General features: G+C 36.2%; 1 protein-coding gene and 1 pseudogene across 1 annotated transcript in view; both read right to left on the reverse strand.

The window, feature by feature from the left end:
• Window positions 1-17,993, reverse strand: part of Fanci (FA complementation group I) — a 73,951-nt gene that overhangs the window by 47,114 nt on the left and 8,844 nt on the right. Inside the window, exons 3-10 of the mRNA XM_076851365.2 lie at window positions 11,690-11,762; window positions 6,187-6,317; window positions 5,476-5,632; window positions 5,316-5,373; window positions 3,452-3,493; window positions 2,564-2,687; window positions 1,971-2,056; window positions 33-159 (exon numbers count right to left, since the gene is read on the reverse strand). Coding sequence (XP_076707480.2) covers window positions 33-159; window positions 1,971-2,056; window positions 2,564-2,687; window positions 3,452-3,493; window positions 5,316-5,373; window positions 5,476-5,632; window positions 6,187-6,317; window positions 11,690-11,762 — 798 coding nt within the window. The remainder of the gene's footprint in view (window positions 1-32; window positions 160-1,970; window positions 2,057-2,563; window positions 2,688-3,451; window positions 3,494-5,315; window positions 5,374-5,475; window positions 5,633-6,186; window positions 6,318-11,689; window positions 11,763-17,993) is intronic.
• LOC143396157 (small nucleolar RNA SNORA40) lies at window positions 10,360-10,467 on the reverse strand (annotated as a pseudogene).

Below are 17,993 nucleotides of genomic sequence, written 5' to 3' on the forward strand. Positions count from 1 at the left end.
TAAAACGGCTTAAGTTCAAAGTTTGTTGCTACCTTTACATGTTTCAAAAGTTCTCTGCCTAGTTCACAGTCCAATTTGATGGCAAACACAATGTGTAGAATAATGGTGCCTTCCACATGACGAAGTTCACCTGATGGCACAGTAACAAGATCCAGCAGTCTAAAAGATTCAATAGAAAGATGAGTTAGAATGAGACAAGCAGATACTTCAATGAACAAGTAAACCAACTCAAGTTGAATTCACAAAATCACTGGAAGCACAAAATAAGTACAAAATATTGGCCAAATTATATTGTTATATTGTGTGTATGTATGAATATGTAACAACAAATCTCATGTGTAATTATAATGCACCATTAGAAAACATGGAGAAAAAAGTAGCATGATAAACAGATTCTACTGCCCCATTCTCTGCTCCTCTTTAGAACAAAACTTACTGAAAGTATTCTCTATAGTCATTATTTTACTTATCTCATATTGTCTTCCGAGTTCAACCCCATTCAACCAGGTTTCTGCCCTCTCTTAATCCCACCCTCAAATGCCACTTGACTCTTTTTACAAGACTTGACTTTAAGGGTCAAATAACTGCTATGTTGCCAAAGCAAATAAAGTCCCATCTCAATAGATTTAACAATTAACTACTTCTTCCTCAAAACACATTCTCTTGGCTTCCAGGGCACTATCACTGGTCTCAAAATTCTTTTTTCAGGACCATCTTCCCCTATTGCTTAACCTTTAAAATTTAGAATGCTTAAGAGTCAGGCTTGGATTTCTTTCTCTTCACACTTTCCCTACATAATTCATTCCATCCAATCCCATGGCTTTAGTCCCTTCAAATCTGTGTCTCCAATTCAGTCCCTTCTCTACAATTTAGGACTACGGCTCCCATATCTATATGGAATGCTAATATACACATCAAACCTAAAATGATCAAAATTAAGGTAATTTTCTGTCCCAAACCTGACACTGTCAGCATTAATTCGCTAAGACTGCTTTCTAATCAATTGATCAAGCCTAGTAACTAGAAGTTATGATACAGAGGAACAGCAGACTGCACTATAACTAACAGAAAGAACTCTTCAAACCAAATCTCAGGCCCACTACTTTATGGCTGTGTAACAATATGAAATTCCTTAATTTCTTGACTCTTGGTTTCCACGTCCACAAAATGAGGCAAAATAGCATTGTGAGGTTTACAGTGCTTATAACTGCACTAATACACAATAAGCACTTTATAAATGCTTGCCAAAAAACAAAAACAAAAACAGGGGCTCAGTGCTAGAGTGCCTGCCTAGTATGTGTGGAGGCACTGGGTTTAATTCTCAACATTGCATATAAATAAATAAATTAAATGCAGATCCAACAACTGAAAAAAAAAAAAAAAACCCTCTTATGTCACTGCTTTTGTATTATTCATTAACCTGAGAATGTTCTCTCTGATCTACATGTTGTGGTTCTTATCATTCAGGCTTCAGTTAAAATAACATCTTCTCAGGAAAAGATTTTCTCGATCCAATCTAAAGTAACTATGCTGTCACTGTCACATCACCCCTTTGTATTACCTTCATAGCATTTTCCACTGTTTTCTTTCCACTAAAATATAAGCTCAACAAGAGCAAGGAACTTTTTTGACTGGTTCATTAATGTGACCACAGATCAAATAACTTTGTGGCACAGAGTAGACATTTAATAATATATAGGTTTTAAACCTACATGTTAGAGGACAATTACTGTTACTTTTCTGGAAGGTTGCAAATTAGAGAACTGAAGACACTGCATTATTTTCTTAATTATTTCTCATATTTTCTTAATTTCTCTTTATTATTATCTAGGAGAGGACTACAAAAATTCAGTGCTGAGGTTCTAAAGAAAGGGCATGAAAAAGAAGCAACAGGCAACAATAAAGAAATTAAAATATATAAGATGAATTTGTAAAAATAATATTTTTATCTATTTGTCTATATTACTCACTCATCACCACTTTGTTCCTCATTGTGCTGCTTATCTAGCTCACTGAAGAAGGTTATGATTCCATCCAAAATGCTCTTCCTGCTTCCCTAGGAGGATAGGGGAGATAAATTCTTCTAATTTAAGGATAAAATAACCATGCTAAATCAAAGTACTTTTCAAGGGTCTGAGGATGTAGTGGTAGGAGACGTAGCTCAGTGATACAGCACTTGCCTCAAATGCACTAGGGCCTCAGCACTGCAAAAAAAGTACTTTTCAACCTAAAGGATTATAAAGTACAGATTTACTTAAATAAACCTCAACCTAGAATCATAGGTTTAAACAGAATTTAAAATACCTTAGTGTCTGACTTTAAGGGGCCTATAGTTAACCCTTTCTGAAATCTCTCTCTTTTGCTACTAAAAAGAAAATGTATTAATGGCAGAAATAACTGTTTTCCTTGCCCGAGGAGCATTAGTGATTAGTAAACTTAATCACCACACATAAAAACAAAACAGCTATGGTCTAGTACATAAATCAGCAGTGTGAAAAAGCTGTAGGGTGATAATTGGTTCAAACCACCAAAATAAAAGAGAAATCAATTTTTTTTTAAATACCTTTGAAGAGAGAACGAGAAGCTGATAGACCAAAGGTGGTATTTCTTGAAGATTCAACTTGGAGAACATTTTCAACACTTTTCCAACCACAAATTCCACCTCTTCTGCAGTCAGAGGGACATCCCTATAGATCAAAATTTCAAAGGCTCTAGTCAGAACTCAACCGCCTTGTTTTTAGAAATTCAATTCAGTGCTAAAATTCCATTAAACATTTTCTTAAGAAACAAAATTTGGGAGCAAGAAATAAAGGAAAATTTTAGAATATTATAATTATTCCTTTTGATTTTTCTCTTATAAAGAATCTTTAAGGGAACCAATAACTTTTCCTAAACAAAGTCATCTTGGGAAAAAAAAAATCAGTAATACATTACATAATTAAGCTGGGCACGAGGGTGTGTGTCTGTAATCCTAACTACTCTGTAGGCTGAGGTAGGAGGATCTGAGTTGGAGGACAGCCTGAGCAACACAGCAAGACCCTGTTCCAAGAAGATGAAAGAAAACTAAAGTCAAAAAGGAGGTGGGGGAGCTGGGCATGGAGGTGCAGACTTGTAATCCAAGTGGCTTGGGAAGCTGAGGCAGGAGGATCATGAGTTCAGAGCCAGCCTGAGCAAAAGTGAGGCACTAAGCAACTCAGAGATACCCTGTCTGTAAATATAAACTACAAAATAGGGCTGGGGATGTGGCTCAGTGGTTGGGTGTCCCTGTGTTTAATCCTCAGTACCAAAAAAAATGAAAGAGGAGGTGGGGGAGAGAATTCCCTAAAAGAAAACAAGAGGTACCAATATGCTTACTCAGAGGATAGTGATCTTTGAGCTTGCTGTTTTTCAATTTCTAGCAGGTAAGATCACAAAGCAGAAGATAAAGAGAAAAAGGAATAATGATTCTTACTTGAACATGGAGGTGAGTTGGATTACATACTGCTGATCCCATCTGGTTCAAGAAAATGACAAAGAACATGAATTTGTTTCATTTTAACTTATTTATACTTAATTTTGTAAAACTAGTGAAGAGGTAAAACAAAATTAGAGACATTTCAAGTTTAATTGTGCAACACTTGAAATCAAGATTTTTAAAATACCATTTAGAACAATGATTTAAGTGCCAGTTTTTAACTTATCAGACTTAGAAAACCAAAGTTTGATGAGATTTGATTCCCAGAATCAAAATATAAAAACCAAAACAAAATTCATGACACCCAGTATTGGTGAGATTATGGAAAAATAAACACTATTCAAATACTATTTTAGGGAATGTAGGAGTCGATAATACTTATCAACTTTAAAAATGCACATAACCACAAACCCACCCAACTTACTATTTGAAATACATTCCATATACATGCTTATAAAAGGTCATCTAGATGTATAAAAATAGAAATAAATAATCCAACAATCGAACATTAATCAAATAATATATTAAAATACTATTAAATCACTAAAATGAATTCAGAATTGTATTTACATGCTGACATAAACAGATGTTAAATGAAAATGAAAAATATAAAATATAACGTATACTGAATAGGCACCTTACCACTGGACTACTCCCATCCCTTTATTTATTTTGAGAAAGGGTCTCACTATTAATGCTTAGGGTCTCAATAAATTGCCCAGGCAATCCTCCTAGCTAAACCTCTCCAGTACTAGGATTATAGGAGTGTGCCAACATAAAACAAACGAACAGGGGCTAGGGTTGTAGCTCAGCACTTGCCTAGCATGTATGAGGCACTAGGTTTAATCCTCAGCACCACATAATTATAAATAATTAAAATAAAGGTATTGTGCCATCTACAACTAAATAAAAAACAAGCCAGGCGCAGTGGCACATGCCTCTAATCCTAGCAACTCAGGAAGGTGAGACAGAAGGACTCCAAGTTCAAGGCAAACCTCAGCAACTTAGTGAAGCCCTAAGCTACTGAGACCCTGACTCAAAATAAAAAAAGGGTTGGAGATATGACTCGGTGTTATAAGCACCTCTGGGTCAATCTCCAGTACCAAAACAAATAAACCAAACAAAGGAACAGATGGACACATTAATTATAAGCCTAAAATAATTTACAACACAGCTCTTACATAAAGAAGTCTTGGATATTCTCTTATTCTTTTTAACATACTCAAGTATAATCACTGTAGTATGTAACTTAGTATTCTCTTTATTTTACCGACTATATAGTAAAAATTTTTCATCTTTGAAGTATGCCTTTATATATTTCATTCTTAATAGGTATAAATTTCATAGTGGCTATACCTTAACTTACATAGCTTAAATGTCAGTTATGGTGTGCTCACTTGGGTCTTAAGTTTCCGTGTTGAACATATTCATGTGTAAGAATTTTTTATATACTGGTGTCTTAACTAGGTAGAATCCCAGAAATACAATAATTGATTAAAGAATACAAACATTACTTTTGTATTCTATTCCCTCAAAAAAAAAAAAAAAAAAAATTTTTTTTTTTTAATTTTTAGGGCCTGGGGAGATAGCTCAGTTGGTAGAGTGCTTGCCTTGGTTCAATCCCCAGCACCACCAAAAAAAAAAAAAAAAAAAAATTGAAAGATGTGACATCAAGACAACTTTTTTAGCCTTAAGGACCTTGGGACTCCAAATAATGCTACTATGTTAAAATGAACGTTAATATGCATGTTTAAAAATGGCCTAAAAACCTCACAAATGTAAATTCCTGAAATAAATGATAGTCATTTTTTGTCCACTTGTAGTTCTGAGAAAGTTATACACATCAATGACAAAGACTGACCTGCCAGAACAGAGGGTATTAATCAACTGCTTCTTACATTCTTCCCCACTCAATTCACCTAGAAGTGCAAAACACACTGTGAAACAAATCTGATTATGTAGGGGAAAAAAAAAAAAAAATCTGACTAGAGAAAAAGTCACTAGAATTGGAAGAAAATTACCTTTTCCATAAGACAGATTTTCCTTTTTAGTAGCCAAGGCAGTGAGAATGATGGGCAGTAACTCCAAAGATTTTCCATTCACTAGGCTGCCCTCTTTGATAGCACCAATAAACTCATTGGCTAATTCAATGAGTAACAGTCCTGGGAAATGGTAAGCCTAAAAGTTCAAAAAGAAAATCTTAAGTAGAAATCCAGTGTTTGATATCTCTTTCTAAGTAATAAGTCTTTGCTGGCAAACTGAATTGATGTTGAGACCCAAAACAGACCCTATAAAGGATTCACAGAGGGCTAGGAATATAGTTCAGTTGGTAGACTGCTTCCCTCAAATGCACAAGGCCCTGGGTTCAATCCCCAGCACTACAAAAAAGAAAAAAGAAAAAGATTCACAGAATCAAGTTGCTATATTACATATTTGTAATTGTAAAGATTCAAAGGCTAGAACCCTTCATCAGTTCCTTAATGTTTTCAAATATGTCAGCTCTTCAAGGAGATATATGCTCAGGGTAACAGAAAGGTAATATATACATCTAGGTGGTTCATAACACATTCATCCTAGGTGGTTCATAACCCATTTGTTTGTTTGTTTTGTTAACATTAGCTCTTATTCATAAATAGAAACTATGCTAGATTTGGCACAAAAGTTTTCCCTCCCTCAACAAATTATAACCTTTCAAAACAACTATCCCCGAACAATTCTATCTTCCATCTTACCTCCAACATTAGTAATCCAATGATCTCAGATGCTACTTCTTTCTGTAAATCTCCTGATTCTACCAACTGGATACAACAAGTATATACCTTACGTCTTCTAAGTGCTCCACCTTCCTCAGAGCAGGGAGAACCTTTAAATATATGGTAAGGAACAAGAAGGAAAAAAAAAGTCTTACAAGGTTAAAGGGTAAATAAGAAAAACAAAGAGCTTTATAGTTTATAGAAACAGAATTATCAAACTACTGATTATTATCAGCAACACGTAGGGGCTTTGAAAAAACATGCTCAATGTAACCAAAGTAAAGGGACCGAAATAACATCTTTTCTTCCACTTATTAACTTAAAAATTACATAGTACAGGGGGCTGGGGTTGTAGCTCAGTGATAGAGAGCTTGCCTTGCATTTGTAAGGCATGGGGTTCAATTCTCAGCAACACATAAAATAAATAAATAAATAAATAAAGGTATTGTACTCATCTACAACTAAAAATAAATAATAATAATTATTATTATTATTATATAGTACAGGAGGAGGAAGCCTTCTAGTATAACTTGCAGCATTTGGGGAAACTGCAGTAACCCTAATTTAATGCCTTTAATATACTTCATTTCAAATTGTCATCACTAAGTGATATCTATAGAAACAGCAAAGTAACAAGGACCCTAGAAATTTCTCTCATCTATAAATAATAAAGGAACATTGACAGAAATAAGCAAAATCAACCTTCCAGAGCTCTGAAAATTAAGCAAAGGATTCCAATAATTCAGAAAGTGTCTACTCAAAAAAAAAAACAGTTGAGGGGCTAGGATTGTGGCTCAGCGGTAGAATGCTCGCCTAGCACGTACAAGGCCCTGGGTTCGATCCTCAGCACCACATAAAATAAAATGAAGATATTATGTCCAATTACAACTAAAAAATAAATATTTTAAAATAAATAAATAATTAATTAAATAGAATAAAGATGTTGTGTCCAACTACAACTAAAAAATAAATATAAAAAAAACCATAAAAGTTATTTAAAAAGAAAAACAGTTCAATCTCGGTTAAAAACAGCAAGCCTTGTGGCATTTTAACAACACTTCAATCCATTCCTTATCCCTATAATGTTAAAAATGGAAAGACATCACATGCTCATGGAATGGAAGAGATGAATTAAGATAGCACTGCTGGAGGTGCACACCAGTAACCCCATAACTCAGGAGGCTGAGGCAGGAGGATCACAAGTTCCAGGCCAGCCTTAGTAAGACCCTGCCTCAAAATAAAAAAACAGCTAGGATGTGACTCACTGGTAAAGCACCTCTGAGTTCAGTCTCTGGTAAAAAGATAACTTTGCTTCTCAAATTCATGTAAAAATTCAACAAAATATCTCTAACAACCCAACTTCCTTTTGCAGAACAAGCTTACTTTAAATTTACATGCAAACATGAAGGACCCACAATATCCAAGACAATCTAGAGAAAACAGCACAAAACTCAAAAAGATTCACAGTTCCTGCATAACCTACTACAAAACTGGTTTTAAACTTACAATTCTCCTGCCTCAGCCTCCAAAACAGCCGAAATTACAAGTGTGTGGTATGACACCTGGCTCAGGCAATTTTTTTTGGTACCAGGAATTTAATCCAGGAACGCTCTACCACTGAGTCACCCTGTCCTTTTCACTTTTTATTCTGAAACATGGTCTCCCTGAGTTGCTTTTAGGGGCTCACTAAATTGCTGGGACTAGCTTCGAAGTTTCAATCTTCCCACCTAGGCCTCCTGAGTCACTGGGTTTATAGGCATGTGCCACCACTCCCAGCTCAAGCAACTGATAAGTGTTAAGTGGAGGGATAAAATGAAACTGAACCTCTACCTCCTATCATACAAAAATCAACTTGAAATGGATAAAAGACCTAAATGTTAAGAGCTACAGCTATAAAACTCTCACAAGAAAACACAGGCACAAAGCTTTATGTTCTTGGTTTAGGTAATGGTACATGAGATATGATACCAAAAGCACAAACAAAAAAATAAGTGGGTGTCATCAAAATTAAAAACTATGAGCTTCAAAGAACACCATAAAAGGAAAAAAAAATAGCCAGGCATGGTGGAGCACCCCAGTAATCACAGTTACTCAGGGGGTTGAGGCTGGAGAATCCAAGTTTGAGACCAACCTGGACAATTTAGTGAGACCCTGTCTCAAAATAAAAAGGACTGGGCGTAGTAGTTGCACACCTGTAATCCCAGCAGCACAGGGGCTGAGGCAAGAGGTTTGCAATTTCAAAGCCAGTCTCAGCAACTTAGCAAGGCCCTAAGTAACTCAGCAAGATACTGTCTCTAAATAAAATATTTTGAAAAAGGGTTGGGGACAAGGTTCAGTGGTTAAGCACCCTGTGTTCAATCCTTAGTATGAAAGACAGACTTGTACCTAAAATATATAAAAAACTATTACAACTCAATATTTTTTAAAAATCTGATTTTTTAAAGAGTAAAAGATTTGAAGAGACAATTCTTCAAATATACACAAAAGATCAGTAAAGCACATGAAAAGATGGTCAACAAAATTAACATCACAGAAATGTAAATCAAAGCCACATACCACTTAAGTGCAAATAATTAATAACAAGTGTCGAAGAGGATGTGTGAGAAATCAGCATCCTCATACAGCCACTCTGAAAAAGCTGGCAGTTCCTCAAATAGTTAAGCATAGAATTACCACATGACCTGGAATATTCCCCCTCCTGAATATATACTCAAGATAAATAAAAGCATGTGTCCACACAAAAACTTGTACATAACTGTTCACAGCAACATATTATGGTCAGAAATAGGTCACCAACTCATGAATGAAAAAAATTTGCTATATACAATGGAATATTATTTGGCAGTAAAAAAAATAAGATGCTACAACCTAGATGACGTGTAGATAAGTAATATTCAGAATAGGCAAATTTATAAAGACAGAAAGTAGATAAATGGCTTTTTAGAGCCAGGATGGACTGGGTAGAGAGGTAAAAATTAATGGTACAATTTCTTTTAGGGGTAATGAAAACTATTTAAAATTCACTGTGGTGATAAATGCACAACCCTGTGACTACACTAAAAGTCATTGTATTATGCATTTTAAGGAGGTGAACTGGACATGGCAATTACCTCAATTTAAAAATTTATACACTTTTGGGCTAGGGCTGAAGCTCAGTGGCAGAGCACTTGCCTAGCATGTGTGAGGCACTGGGTTTTGATTCTTAGCACCACATAAAAACAAACAAATAAAATAAAGGCATTCTCTCCATCTCCAACAAAAAAAAAAATTTTTTTAAATTTATATACTTTAAAAAGGTAAATTTTTTTAGTATATGGATTATCACTCTTCTCTTTTTGGGGGGAGAACTGACCACCTCACTCATGCTAGGTAAGTGCTTTATTCAGCCCCCTATCACCCAGCTTTTTAAAGACAATAAATTTTTATTTAAGGAATTTCTCATTGTGATTCCTTTACTGTCCATCTCAACAATGCCCTTTTTTAAAGAACATGCTTAGGGGCTGGGGTTGTGGCTCAGCAATAGAGTGCTCGTCTAGCACGTGCAAAGCACTGGGTTTGATCCTTAGCACCACATAAAAATAAATAAAATAAAGGCATTATGTCCAACTACAACTAAAAAAAAAAAAAAGAAAAAAGAAAAAAAAAAACTGATGCTTAATCTAGTTGCCCCATCAGCCATGCCACTATTCTTTTTTTTTTTTCCGAGAGGGGGCTTCTATTTTGACTTGAATTATGGACAATGATAATGATTTCATAGTTCTCCATCTAAGATATGTGGGATCTAATTTCTTCAGGTAATTGACTTTAGGATCACTTTTGGGGTAGATTGGTTTGGTTCTCGATTGCTGATACCTTCCTTAAACATCAATGAGTTCAAATCATACTAATTTCTATTATCACTCTCAGGAATAGTGCAGATGTAGAATATGCCAATTCGACAGGCAAACATGATCCAACACATTAAGATATATTTTCAACTCCATGAATCATTTTCTGAAGACAAAAGCCATCTGACTGTATCACAATATGAAAACTGGAATATTGAATCAACATAGCTGAGATTCTCTCAATACCTGTGCTTTTCATCAATCCGTTAATCTTAGACTAGCCTTTTTAGTTATCAATATCCCATCATTAAGCTGTTTTAGGTATAATAGTCCTGCTTATATGTATCAAAACTAAAACTGAACAATGAGTTTTGGGTTGCAAAAAAGGCTATGTTTTGGGCTGGGATTGTGGCTCAGCGGTAAAGTGCTTGCCTAGCTCATGTGAGGCCCTGGGTTCGATCCTCAGAACCACATACAAATAAATATAATAAAGATATTGTGTCCAACTACAACTAAAAAAAAATTTTTTTTAAAAAGCTGTTTTTTTGCACTTGTCTTTGTCCAAAAGGTATACAAAAACACAAGTGCTCCCCACCTGGCTCTTTTTTTTTTTTTTTTGAGAGAGAGAGAGAGAGAGAAATTTTTTTTAATATTTATTTTTTAGTATTCGGCTTACACAACATCTTTGTTTGTATGTGGTGCTGAGAATCTCGAACCCGGGCCGCACGCATGCCAGGCGAGCGCGCTACCGCTTGAGCCACATCTCCAGCCCCACCTGGCTCTTTTGAGACAGGTCCAGTTAAGCTGCACAAGCTGACCTTGAACTTGTGATCCTCCTTCCTTAACTTCATGAGTAGCTGGAATTACAGGTGTGCCCCACTGCAATCAGCTTATATCTCAGTCTTTAAAATGTCATCATTAGTTAGTTTTTGGTCATATACCTAATAAGAGAACTAAAATGATTAAAAAGGTAGTTTCCACAATATTGATAATTCATGCAAATTTAAAGCAAGGTTTTCCAAAATCTGTTTTTAAATATAGTCACAAAATGGGAGTTCTAGTAATCTGTTCCAGGATTGTCTAACAAATAAACCATCAAATGCCACTGATCATCCATCGTTCCCTTTTCTCTAGTATTTCTACAAAATATTTTGCAAGTTTCCATGAAAGTTTAGTCAACCAATTTTGAAATTTCTTTTTATGAATAAGAGGTTGGGCGCAGTGGCACATGCCTGTAATCCCAGGGGCTCAAGGCTGAGATAGGAAGATCCCAAGTTCAAAGCCAGCCTCACCAAAAGTGAGGGGCTAAGCAACTCAGTCAGACACCATCTCTAAATAAAATACAATATAAAGCTGGGAATGTGCCTCAGTGGTCATGAACCCCCCGAGTTCAATCCCTGGTACCCCCCCCCAAAAAAGGGAAGAAATCAACAATATAATCTCAGGTAGCCACTCCAACTCCCTTTAATAAAATATTTTAGTATTTTAGGAATTTATTTTAGTATTTTAGGAAACTGCTGCTTTAGTTGCTTCTGTGAAACACCAGAATATGTTCTAGTAGCATTTCAAATAGTAAAAGCAGCAATAATTGCCAAAGGTAAACAAATCTACCAATGAACACAGTAAAACAAAAGTAAAATTAATTAACTCATTACCTTTGAAGATGGCTCTCAGGAGTGCTCCAGGAGCATTTCCTTTCACTGCTTGATTCTGAAGGAGATTAGTCAACTGCAATGAGAAAAAAAGAAAAAGCTACAAGACTAGTCCCAGCTCCTCTATCCCAAAAACCTAAACACTCAAAATGGAAAAAGCACATCTGTCTGGTTCAGATCATTCAGAGACTTCAAGTACCTGAAAATAAGCATACAGGGGATGAGACTGTATCTCAGTGATGGAGTGCTTGCTTCCCATGTGTGAGGTACTGGGTTCCACAAAATATAAATAAATAAAGTTATTAAATAAAGAAATAACTTCCATCTTTACAAAAAAATAGAAAATTAAATATACATACATTTTGGATACCAGGGATTAAACCCAAGGGCACTCAACCACTGAGCCATAACCCTAGCTCTTTTTCTATTGTTGAGACATGGTCTCACTAAGTTTCTTAGGGCCTTGTTAAGTTGCTAAGGATGGCTTTAAACTTGCCATCTTCAACCTAACTGCCTCAGCCTCCCAAACTGCTAGAATTACAGGAATGTGGCGCCACACCTGGCCTTAATTTTTATTTAGAACAAGGTAGAGCTTAACAGGATCGATGGCTGTCAAGACTAAAATCTATTCTACAAACATTTACTTAGCAGCACTTGGTATTGTATTGTTTTGAGATTAAATTCATCAACAAATATTTTTGGTGTATTTTCTTCTTTCTAGGGCCAATACAAGGATGAACAAGGGATGTGCACATGGTAATTTTACTTGGTTTCTAATAGGAGAAGAAAGGATGACAGAAAAAAATGTAATGGAAACAAAAGGATGAGGTAGACAATAATTTCAAAAAGGGAGGCAACTTCAGTTAGAGTAGTTTTAAGTTTCTCTTATATAAGTGACATTTAAGCAGAGACTTGGAGGATAAGAAAAAGCTAGTTACAAAAGGGTAGGCAGTATCATCACTGCAAAGGCCCTGAAGGAGCAAAGACCTTGGCCTATTCAAGTACCTGAAAAAAAGACCAAGATTGGTGGAGAGTAGTAAGAAAAAGAATGCCAGAAGATGAGTTTGGAGCAACAGGCAAAGGATTATTATGAAAACTTTTACAGGCTATGGATAAGAGAAGTTACTAAATGGGGGGAAAATGGAGTGATACAACAGATATGAAGTCAATTTTGCTCCTTGTGTAGAGAATGGCTTGTGGGGATATTCACGAGTAAAACAGGGATATCTGATAGGAGACTGCTATTATGTTCCAGCAAGAAAGAACAGTAGCCAAAATCAAGATGTCAGCAGAAGAGATGTTATAAACGAAACTGTGCCACCTCAAATTTCGTAAGTTCTAACCCCAAACACCTAAAACTATGACCAAAATTGGAAGTCAGGTTGTTTTGAGCCCTAATTCATTGTAACTGATACCCTTTTTTGTTTTAGTTACACATGACAGTACAATGATCTTGACATATTATACATTTGAATCAGATGGGGTATAATTTCTCATTTTTCTGAGTGTACAGATTGCAGAATCACATTGGTCATGCAGTCATGCATATACATACAGCAATAATAATGTCTATTTTATTCTGCTGTCCTTCCTATCCCCCCTTCCCCTCCCCTCCCCTCCCATCACTTCTCTCTACCCAATCTAATGTGACCCACTTTTTCCCCCCTCACATCGTCATACATGTATTCTGTATAACAATGAGGGTCTCCTTCCATCTTCCGTGCAATTCCCCTTCTCTCTCCCTTTCCCTCCCACCTCTCTTCCCTTTTTAGTGGTAATCATCTTCTCATGCTCTTCCTCCCTACCCCATTTTGAGTCACCCCTCTTATATCAGAGAAGATATTCGGCCTTTTTTAGTGATTGGCTAACTTCACATAGAATAATCTGCTCTAATGCCATCCATTTCCCTGCAAATGCCATGATCTTGTTATTTTTTAGTGCTGAGTAATATTCCATTGTGTATAAATGCCACTTTTTTTTTTTATCCATTCATCCATTGAGGGGCATCTAGGTTGGTTCCACAGTCTAGCTATTGTGAATTGTGCTGCTATAAACATTGATGTGGCTGTGTCCCTGTAGTACGCTGTTTTTAAGTCTTCTGGGTATAGTCCCAGAAGGGGAATAGCTGGGTCAAATGGTGGTTCCATTCCCAGCTTTCCAAGGACTCTCTATACTGCTTTCCAAATTGGCTGCACCAATTTGCAGTCTCACCAGCAATGTATGAGTGTACCTTTTTCTCCACATCCTCACAAGCACTGGTTATTGTCTGACTTCATAATGGCTGCCATTCTTACTGAAGTGAGATGGGACTGATACCCTTTAAAAAGGGGGAAATCTGGACATAGACAACATGTACACAGGGAGAATGTCAAGGGAAGACAAAGACAGAAAGCAGGTGTCAAGGAACATCAAAGACTGCCATCAAACCTGCAGAGACTGGAAGAGGGAGGCAGAATAGATTCTCACAGCCCTCAAAAGGAACCAACCCTGCCAATACCTTGATCTTGGACTGCTAGTTTTCAGAACCTTGAAAAAAACTGCATTTATTTGAGCCATCCAGTTTGTGGTATTTTCTAACACAGCCTTAGCATACTAGTACAGGAGATGAAGAAAAGTAGATAATTTCAAAATATATCCCAAAACTAGGAATAGAAATTCTTCATAACTTGGTAGGGAAGGGGTATAACCAACAAAAACTCCTAAATTTATGGCTTAAGCAACTAAATGGATGGATGATGATAACATCCAAAGAAAATGGTGAAATTTTGAGATCTAAATCACCTTGAAGATTACCAAAAGAGATTTCTGGGCTCTACCCACAGTTTCTGATTCAGCAGGTCTTTCATGGGCTCCAAACCACTACTCTGAGATATTCAAGTGGAGATGCCAAGTAAACAACTAGATATATCCAAATGGACCCCACAGGAGAGTTCCATGGAAATAGATAAGAATATCCAGGAATATTAACTTGAAGACAAGATAAACACCAACAGTTAGTCATTAAAACAAAAAGTTATACAAGGGGAAGCAGTGGGAGACGAGCAAAGCAAGTGAAGTCAGTTACCCACGAGGACAACCCAGAGAGAGGAGTGTCCCAGAAGTCAAGACTAATAATAAACAATGAATTTGATCTCTACCTCACCTACATAAATGTGGTCTTCCTAACCAGAGGCCATCTCTCCTTTCTTAAAGGTATAAGAAAGTATCTGACTGCTTTTGTCTGAACTCTCCAAATGAGAACTGGTTCTCAGGGATGATTATTGTCCTCCAGGAGAAACTAGACAATGTCTGGAGACATTTCTGACATCACAATGAAAGGGTGCTACTGGAATCTAGTAAACAGATACCAGGAACCCTACTAAACATCTCATAATCCACAGAACAGCTGACCACAAGAAATTATTATCCAGTTCAAAATTCAAACAATGCCAAGGTTGAGAAACTCTTGAGGTTTTTCCAAAACGTTCAGTTTCAACACAAGTCAGTATGGCATAGAAAATAAAAAAGCTGTACCCAGAATTAGAAGACCTGAGCTAAGAATTCTAGCTATGCCATCTACCAGCCATATAACCTCAGGTTAGTTATTTAAACTGTTACATGAGATCATTTCCTTTGCTCAAAGAACTAAGATGATGACTAGAGGACCTTACATAGAGTTTAGTTTACAACAGGCATTCAACAAATGTTAACTTCTTTTCCCTCTGCCCCCTACTTCCTTTCCTTCTCCCTCAATTTATCATATCTTCAATCTTCCTCTTAAACTTTATATAGCTGTGCTGTTTGGTACTGGGGAATGAACCCAGGACTCCACACATCCTAAACAAGCGCTCTACTACTGAAGTAAATCTCTAGATCTTTTTATTTTTAGATATTGTCTTGCTAAGATGCCCAAAATGGCCTCAAACTTGTGATCCTACTGCCTCAGCCTCCCTAGTAGCTGGGCTCACAGGTGTGTGCCATTGATGCCTGGCTCAGTAATGCTTTTAACTTCATTTAAAAATTACAAGTAGACTAAGATTAAGTATTCTTGTTACTTTAGAAGCCTGTAAAATTTTTCTTGTCACTGGCAATCTAGAACTACCAAGTTTACAGCACAGTCCAAATAAAGTATAAATTGAAAAAGAAAAAAAGGGCTGGAAGTATAGCTCAGTGGTAGAGCACTTGCCAGCATGTACAAGGTCCTGGGTTTGATTTCTAGCATCACAAAAATAAATTCTTATTTTGTATAGTCTGATATTTCCACATGGTTAGACTGAGTTCATGGAATCTTAACTGGAACACAGGTGATAGTGTATTCTCAGAGGATCACATGAGGAGGCACATGGTATCTATCTGTCCGTCACTTGGGATATCAATTCTAATTAGTAAGGTGTGTTGCCAGAGTTCCCTACTTTACAATTATTCCCCCCTCTTTTTGCAACCAGTAAGAAATTTGTAAGGACACACTTTAAAACCATGCAATCATCTTGCCACTCATCTAATTTCCCCTCTATATGATGGAATAGCCCAGCACAAACTACCTCTGCCAGGTTATTAAAGTTAATATTACCAGGAATGATAATCATGAGCCCAGTGATATATACTGAGAAGGGCATCACCATTTTTGTGATCCTTTCATCTGGGATATAGGGCCTAATAATAATTAGCCTAATAATTAGACCATAGCAAACAGACTCTAAGACATTAAAAAAAATAATAACTTATGAATACTCTCCATGACTCTCAAGATCAAGAGTGACATAAATTAATTCATCAAAATAGCAGGATATAAAATTAACACCCATAAAATCAACTGTGTTCCTAAACATCAGTAATGTTAAACTGAAAGAGAAAACAGGAAAACTACCCAATTCACAATAGCCTCGAAAAAATATATAATATTTGGGAGTCAATCTAACAAAAGAGGAGAAAGGCCTCTACAATAAAAACTATAAAAAGTTAAAGAAAAAATTAAAGAAGACTTAGAAAATGAAAAGATACTGGATAGTCAGAATTAATATTGTCAAAATGGCCATACTACCAAAAAGTGTTACATGGATTTAATGTAATTCCTATTAAAATTTCAGTGAGGTTCTTCATAGGAACAGAAAAAGCAGTCATGGAATTCATTTAGAAAAACAAGAGGCCTAGAATAGCCAAATCTATCCTCACCAAGAAAAGTGAAGCAGGAGGCATCACAAATACCAGACCTTAAATTATACTATAGAGCTATAGTAACAAAAACAGCATGGTACTGACACCAAAACAAGACATGAAGACCAATGGCATAGAATAGAAGACACAGAGAGAAACCCACATAAATACAGTTATCACATACTAGATAAAGGTGCCATAAACATTCATTGGGAGAAAAGAGTGCCTCTTCAACAAATGGGCTGCGAAAACTGGAAATCCACATGTAGCAAAATGAAATTAAATCCCTATCTCTCCCAGCACAAAATTCGACTCAAGGATCAAGGACCTAAGCAGTAAAAGGACGAAAAAGTAGGCCTAAATCTCCATCATGCCTGCTTAGGAACCAAATTCTTCAACAAGATTCCTAAAGTGCAAGAAATAAAATAAAAAATCAATAAACGGGATGGTATCAAACTAAAAAGCTTCATAGCAAAGGAAACAATCAAGAATGTGAAGAGAGAACCTACAAAATGGGAGAAAATCTTTGCCACCTGCACCTCAGATGAAGCATTAATCTCCAGAATACACAAAAACTCAAAATACTTAACACCAAAAAACAAATTACCCAACCAATAAATGGGCAAAGGAACTGAACAGACACTTCCCAGAAAAAATATAACTGGTCAACACAAAAAAAATGCTCAACTTCTCTAGCAAGTAGAGAAATGCAAATTAAAACTTCACTGAGATTTCATCTCACTCCAGTCAGAATGGCAATTACCAAGAATACAAGTAACAATAAGTATTGGCAAGGATGTAGGAAAAAGGTACACTTATGCATTGCTGGTGTGACTGCAAACAGTGCAACCATTTTGGAAAGCAGTATGGATATTCCTCAGAAAACCTGGAATGGAACCACCATTTGACCCAGTTATTCTACTCCTCAGCATATACTCAAAGGACTTAAAATCAGCATGCTATAATGACCCATCCACATCATGTTTATAGAAGCTCAATTCACAATAGCTAAGCTATAAACCAAACTAGGTGCCCTTTGCCCTTCAACAGATGAATGGTTAAGGAAAATGTGATTATACACACATACAGACAGATACACATACACACACACACACACACATACATACACACACAGGAATATTACTCAGCCATAAAGAAAAATGAAATTTTGGCA

This window comes from Callospermophilus lateralis, chromosome 3, assembly GCF_048772815.1.
Source record: "Callospermophilus lateralis isolate mCalLat2 chromosome 3, mCalLat2.hap1, whole genome shotgun sequence".
Taxonomy (NCBI): Eukaryota; Metazoa; Chordata; class Mammalia; order Rodentia; family Sciuridae; genus Callospermophilus; species Callospermophilus lateralis.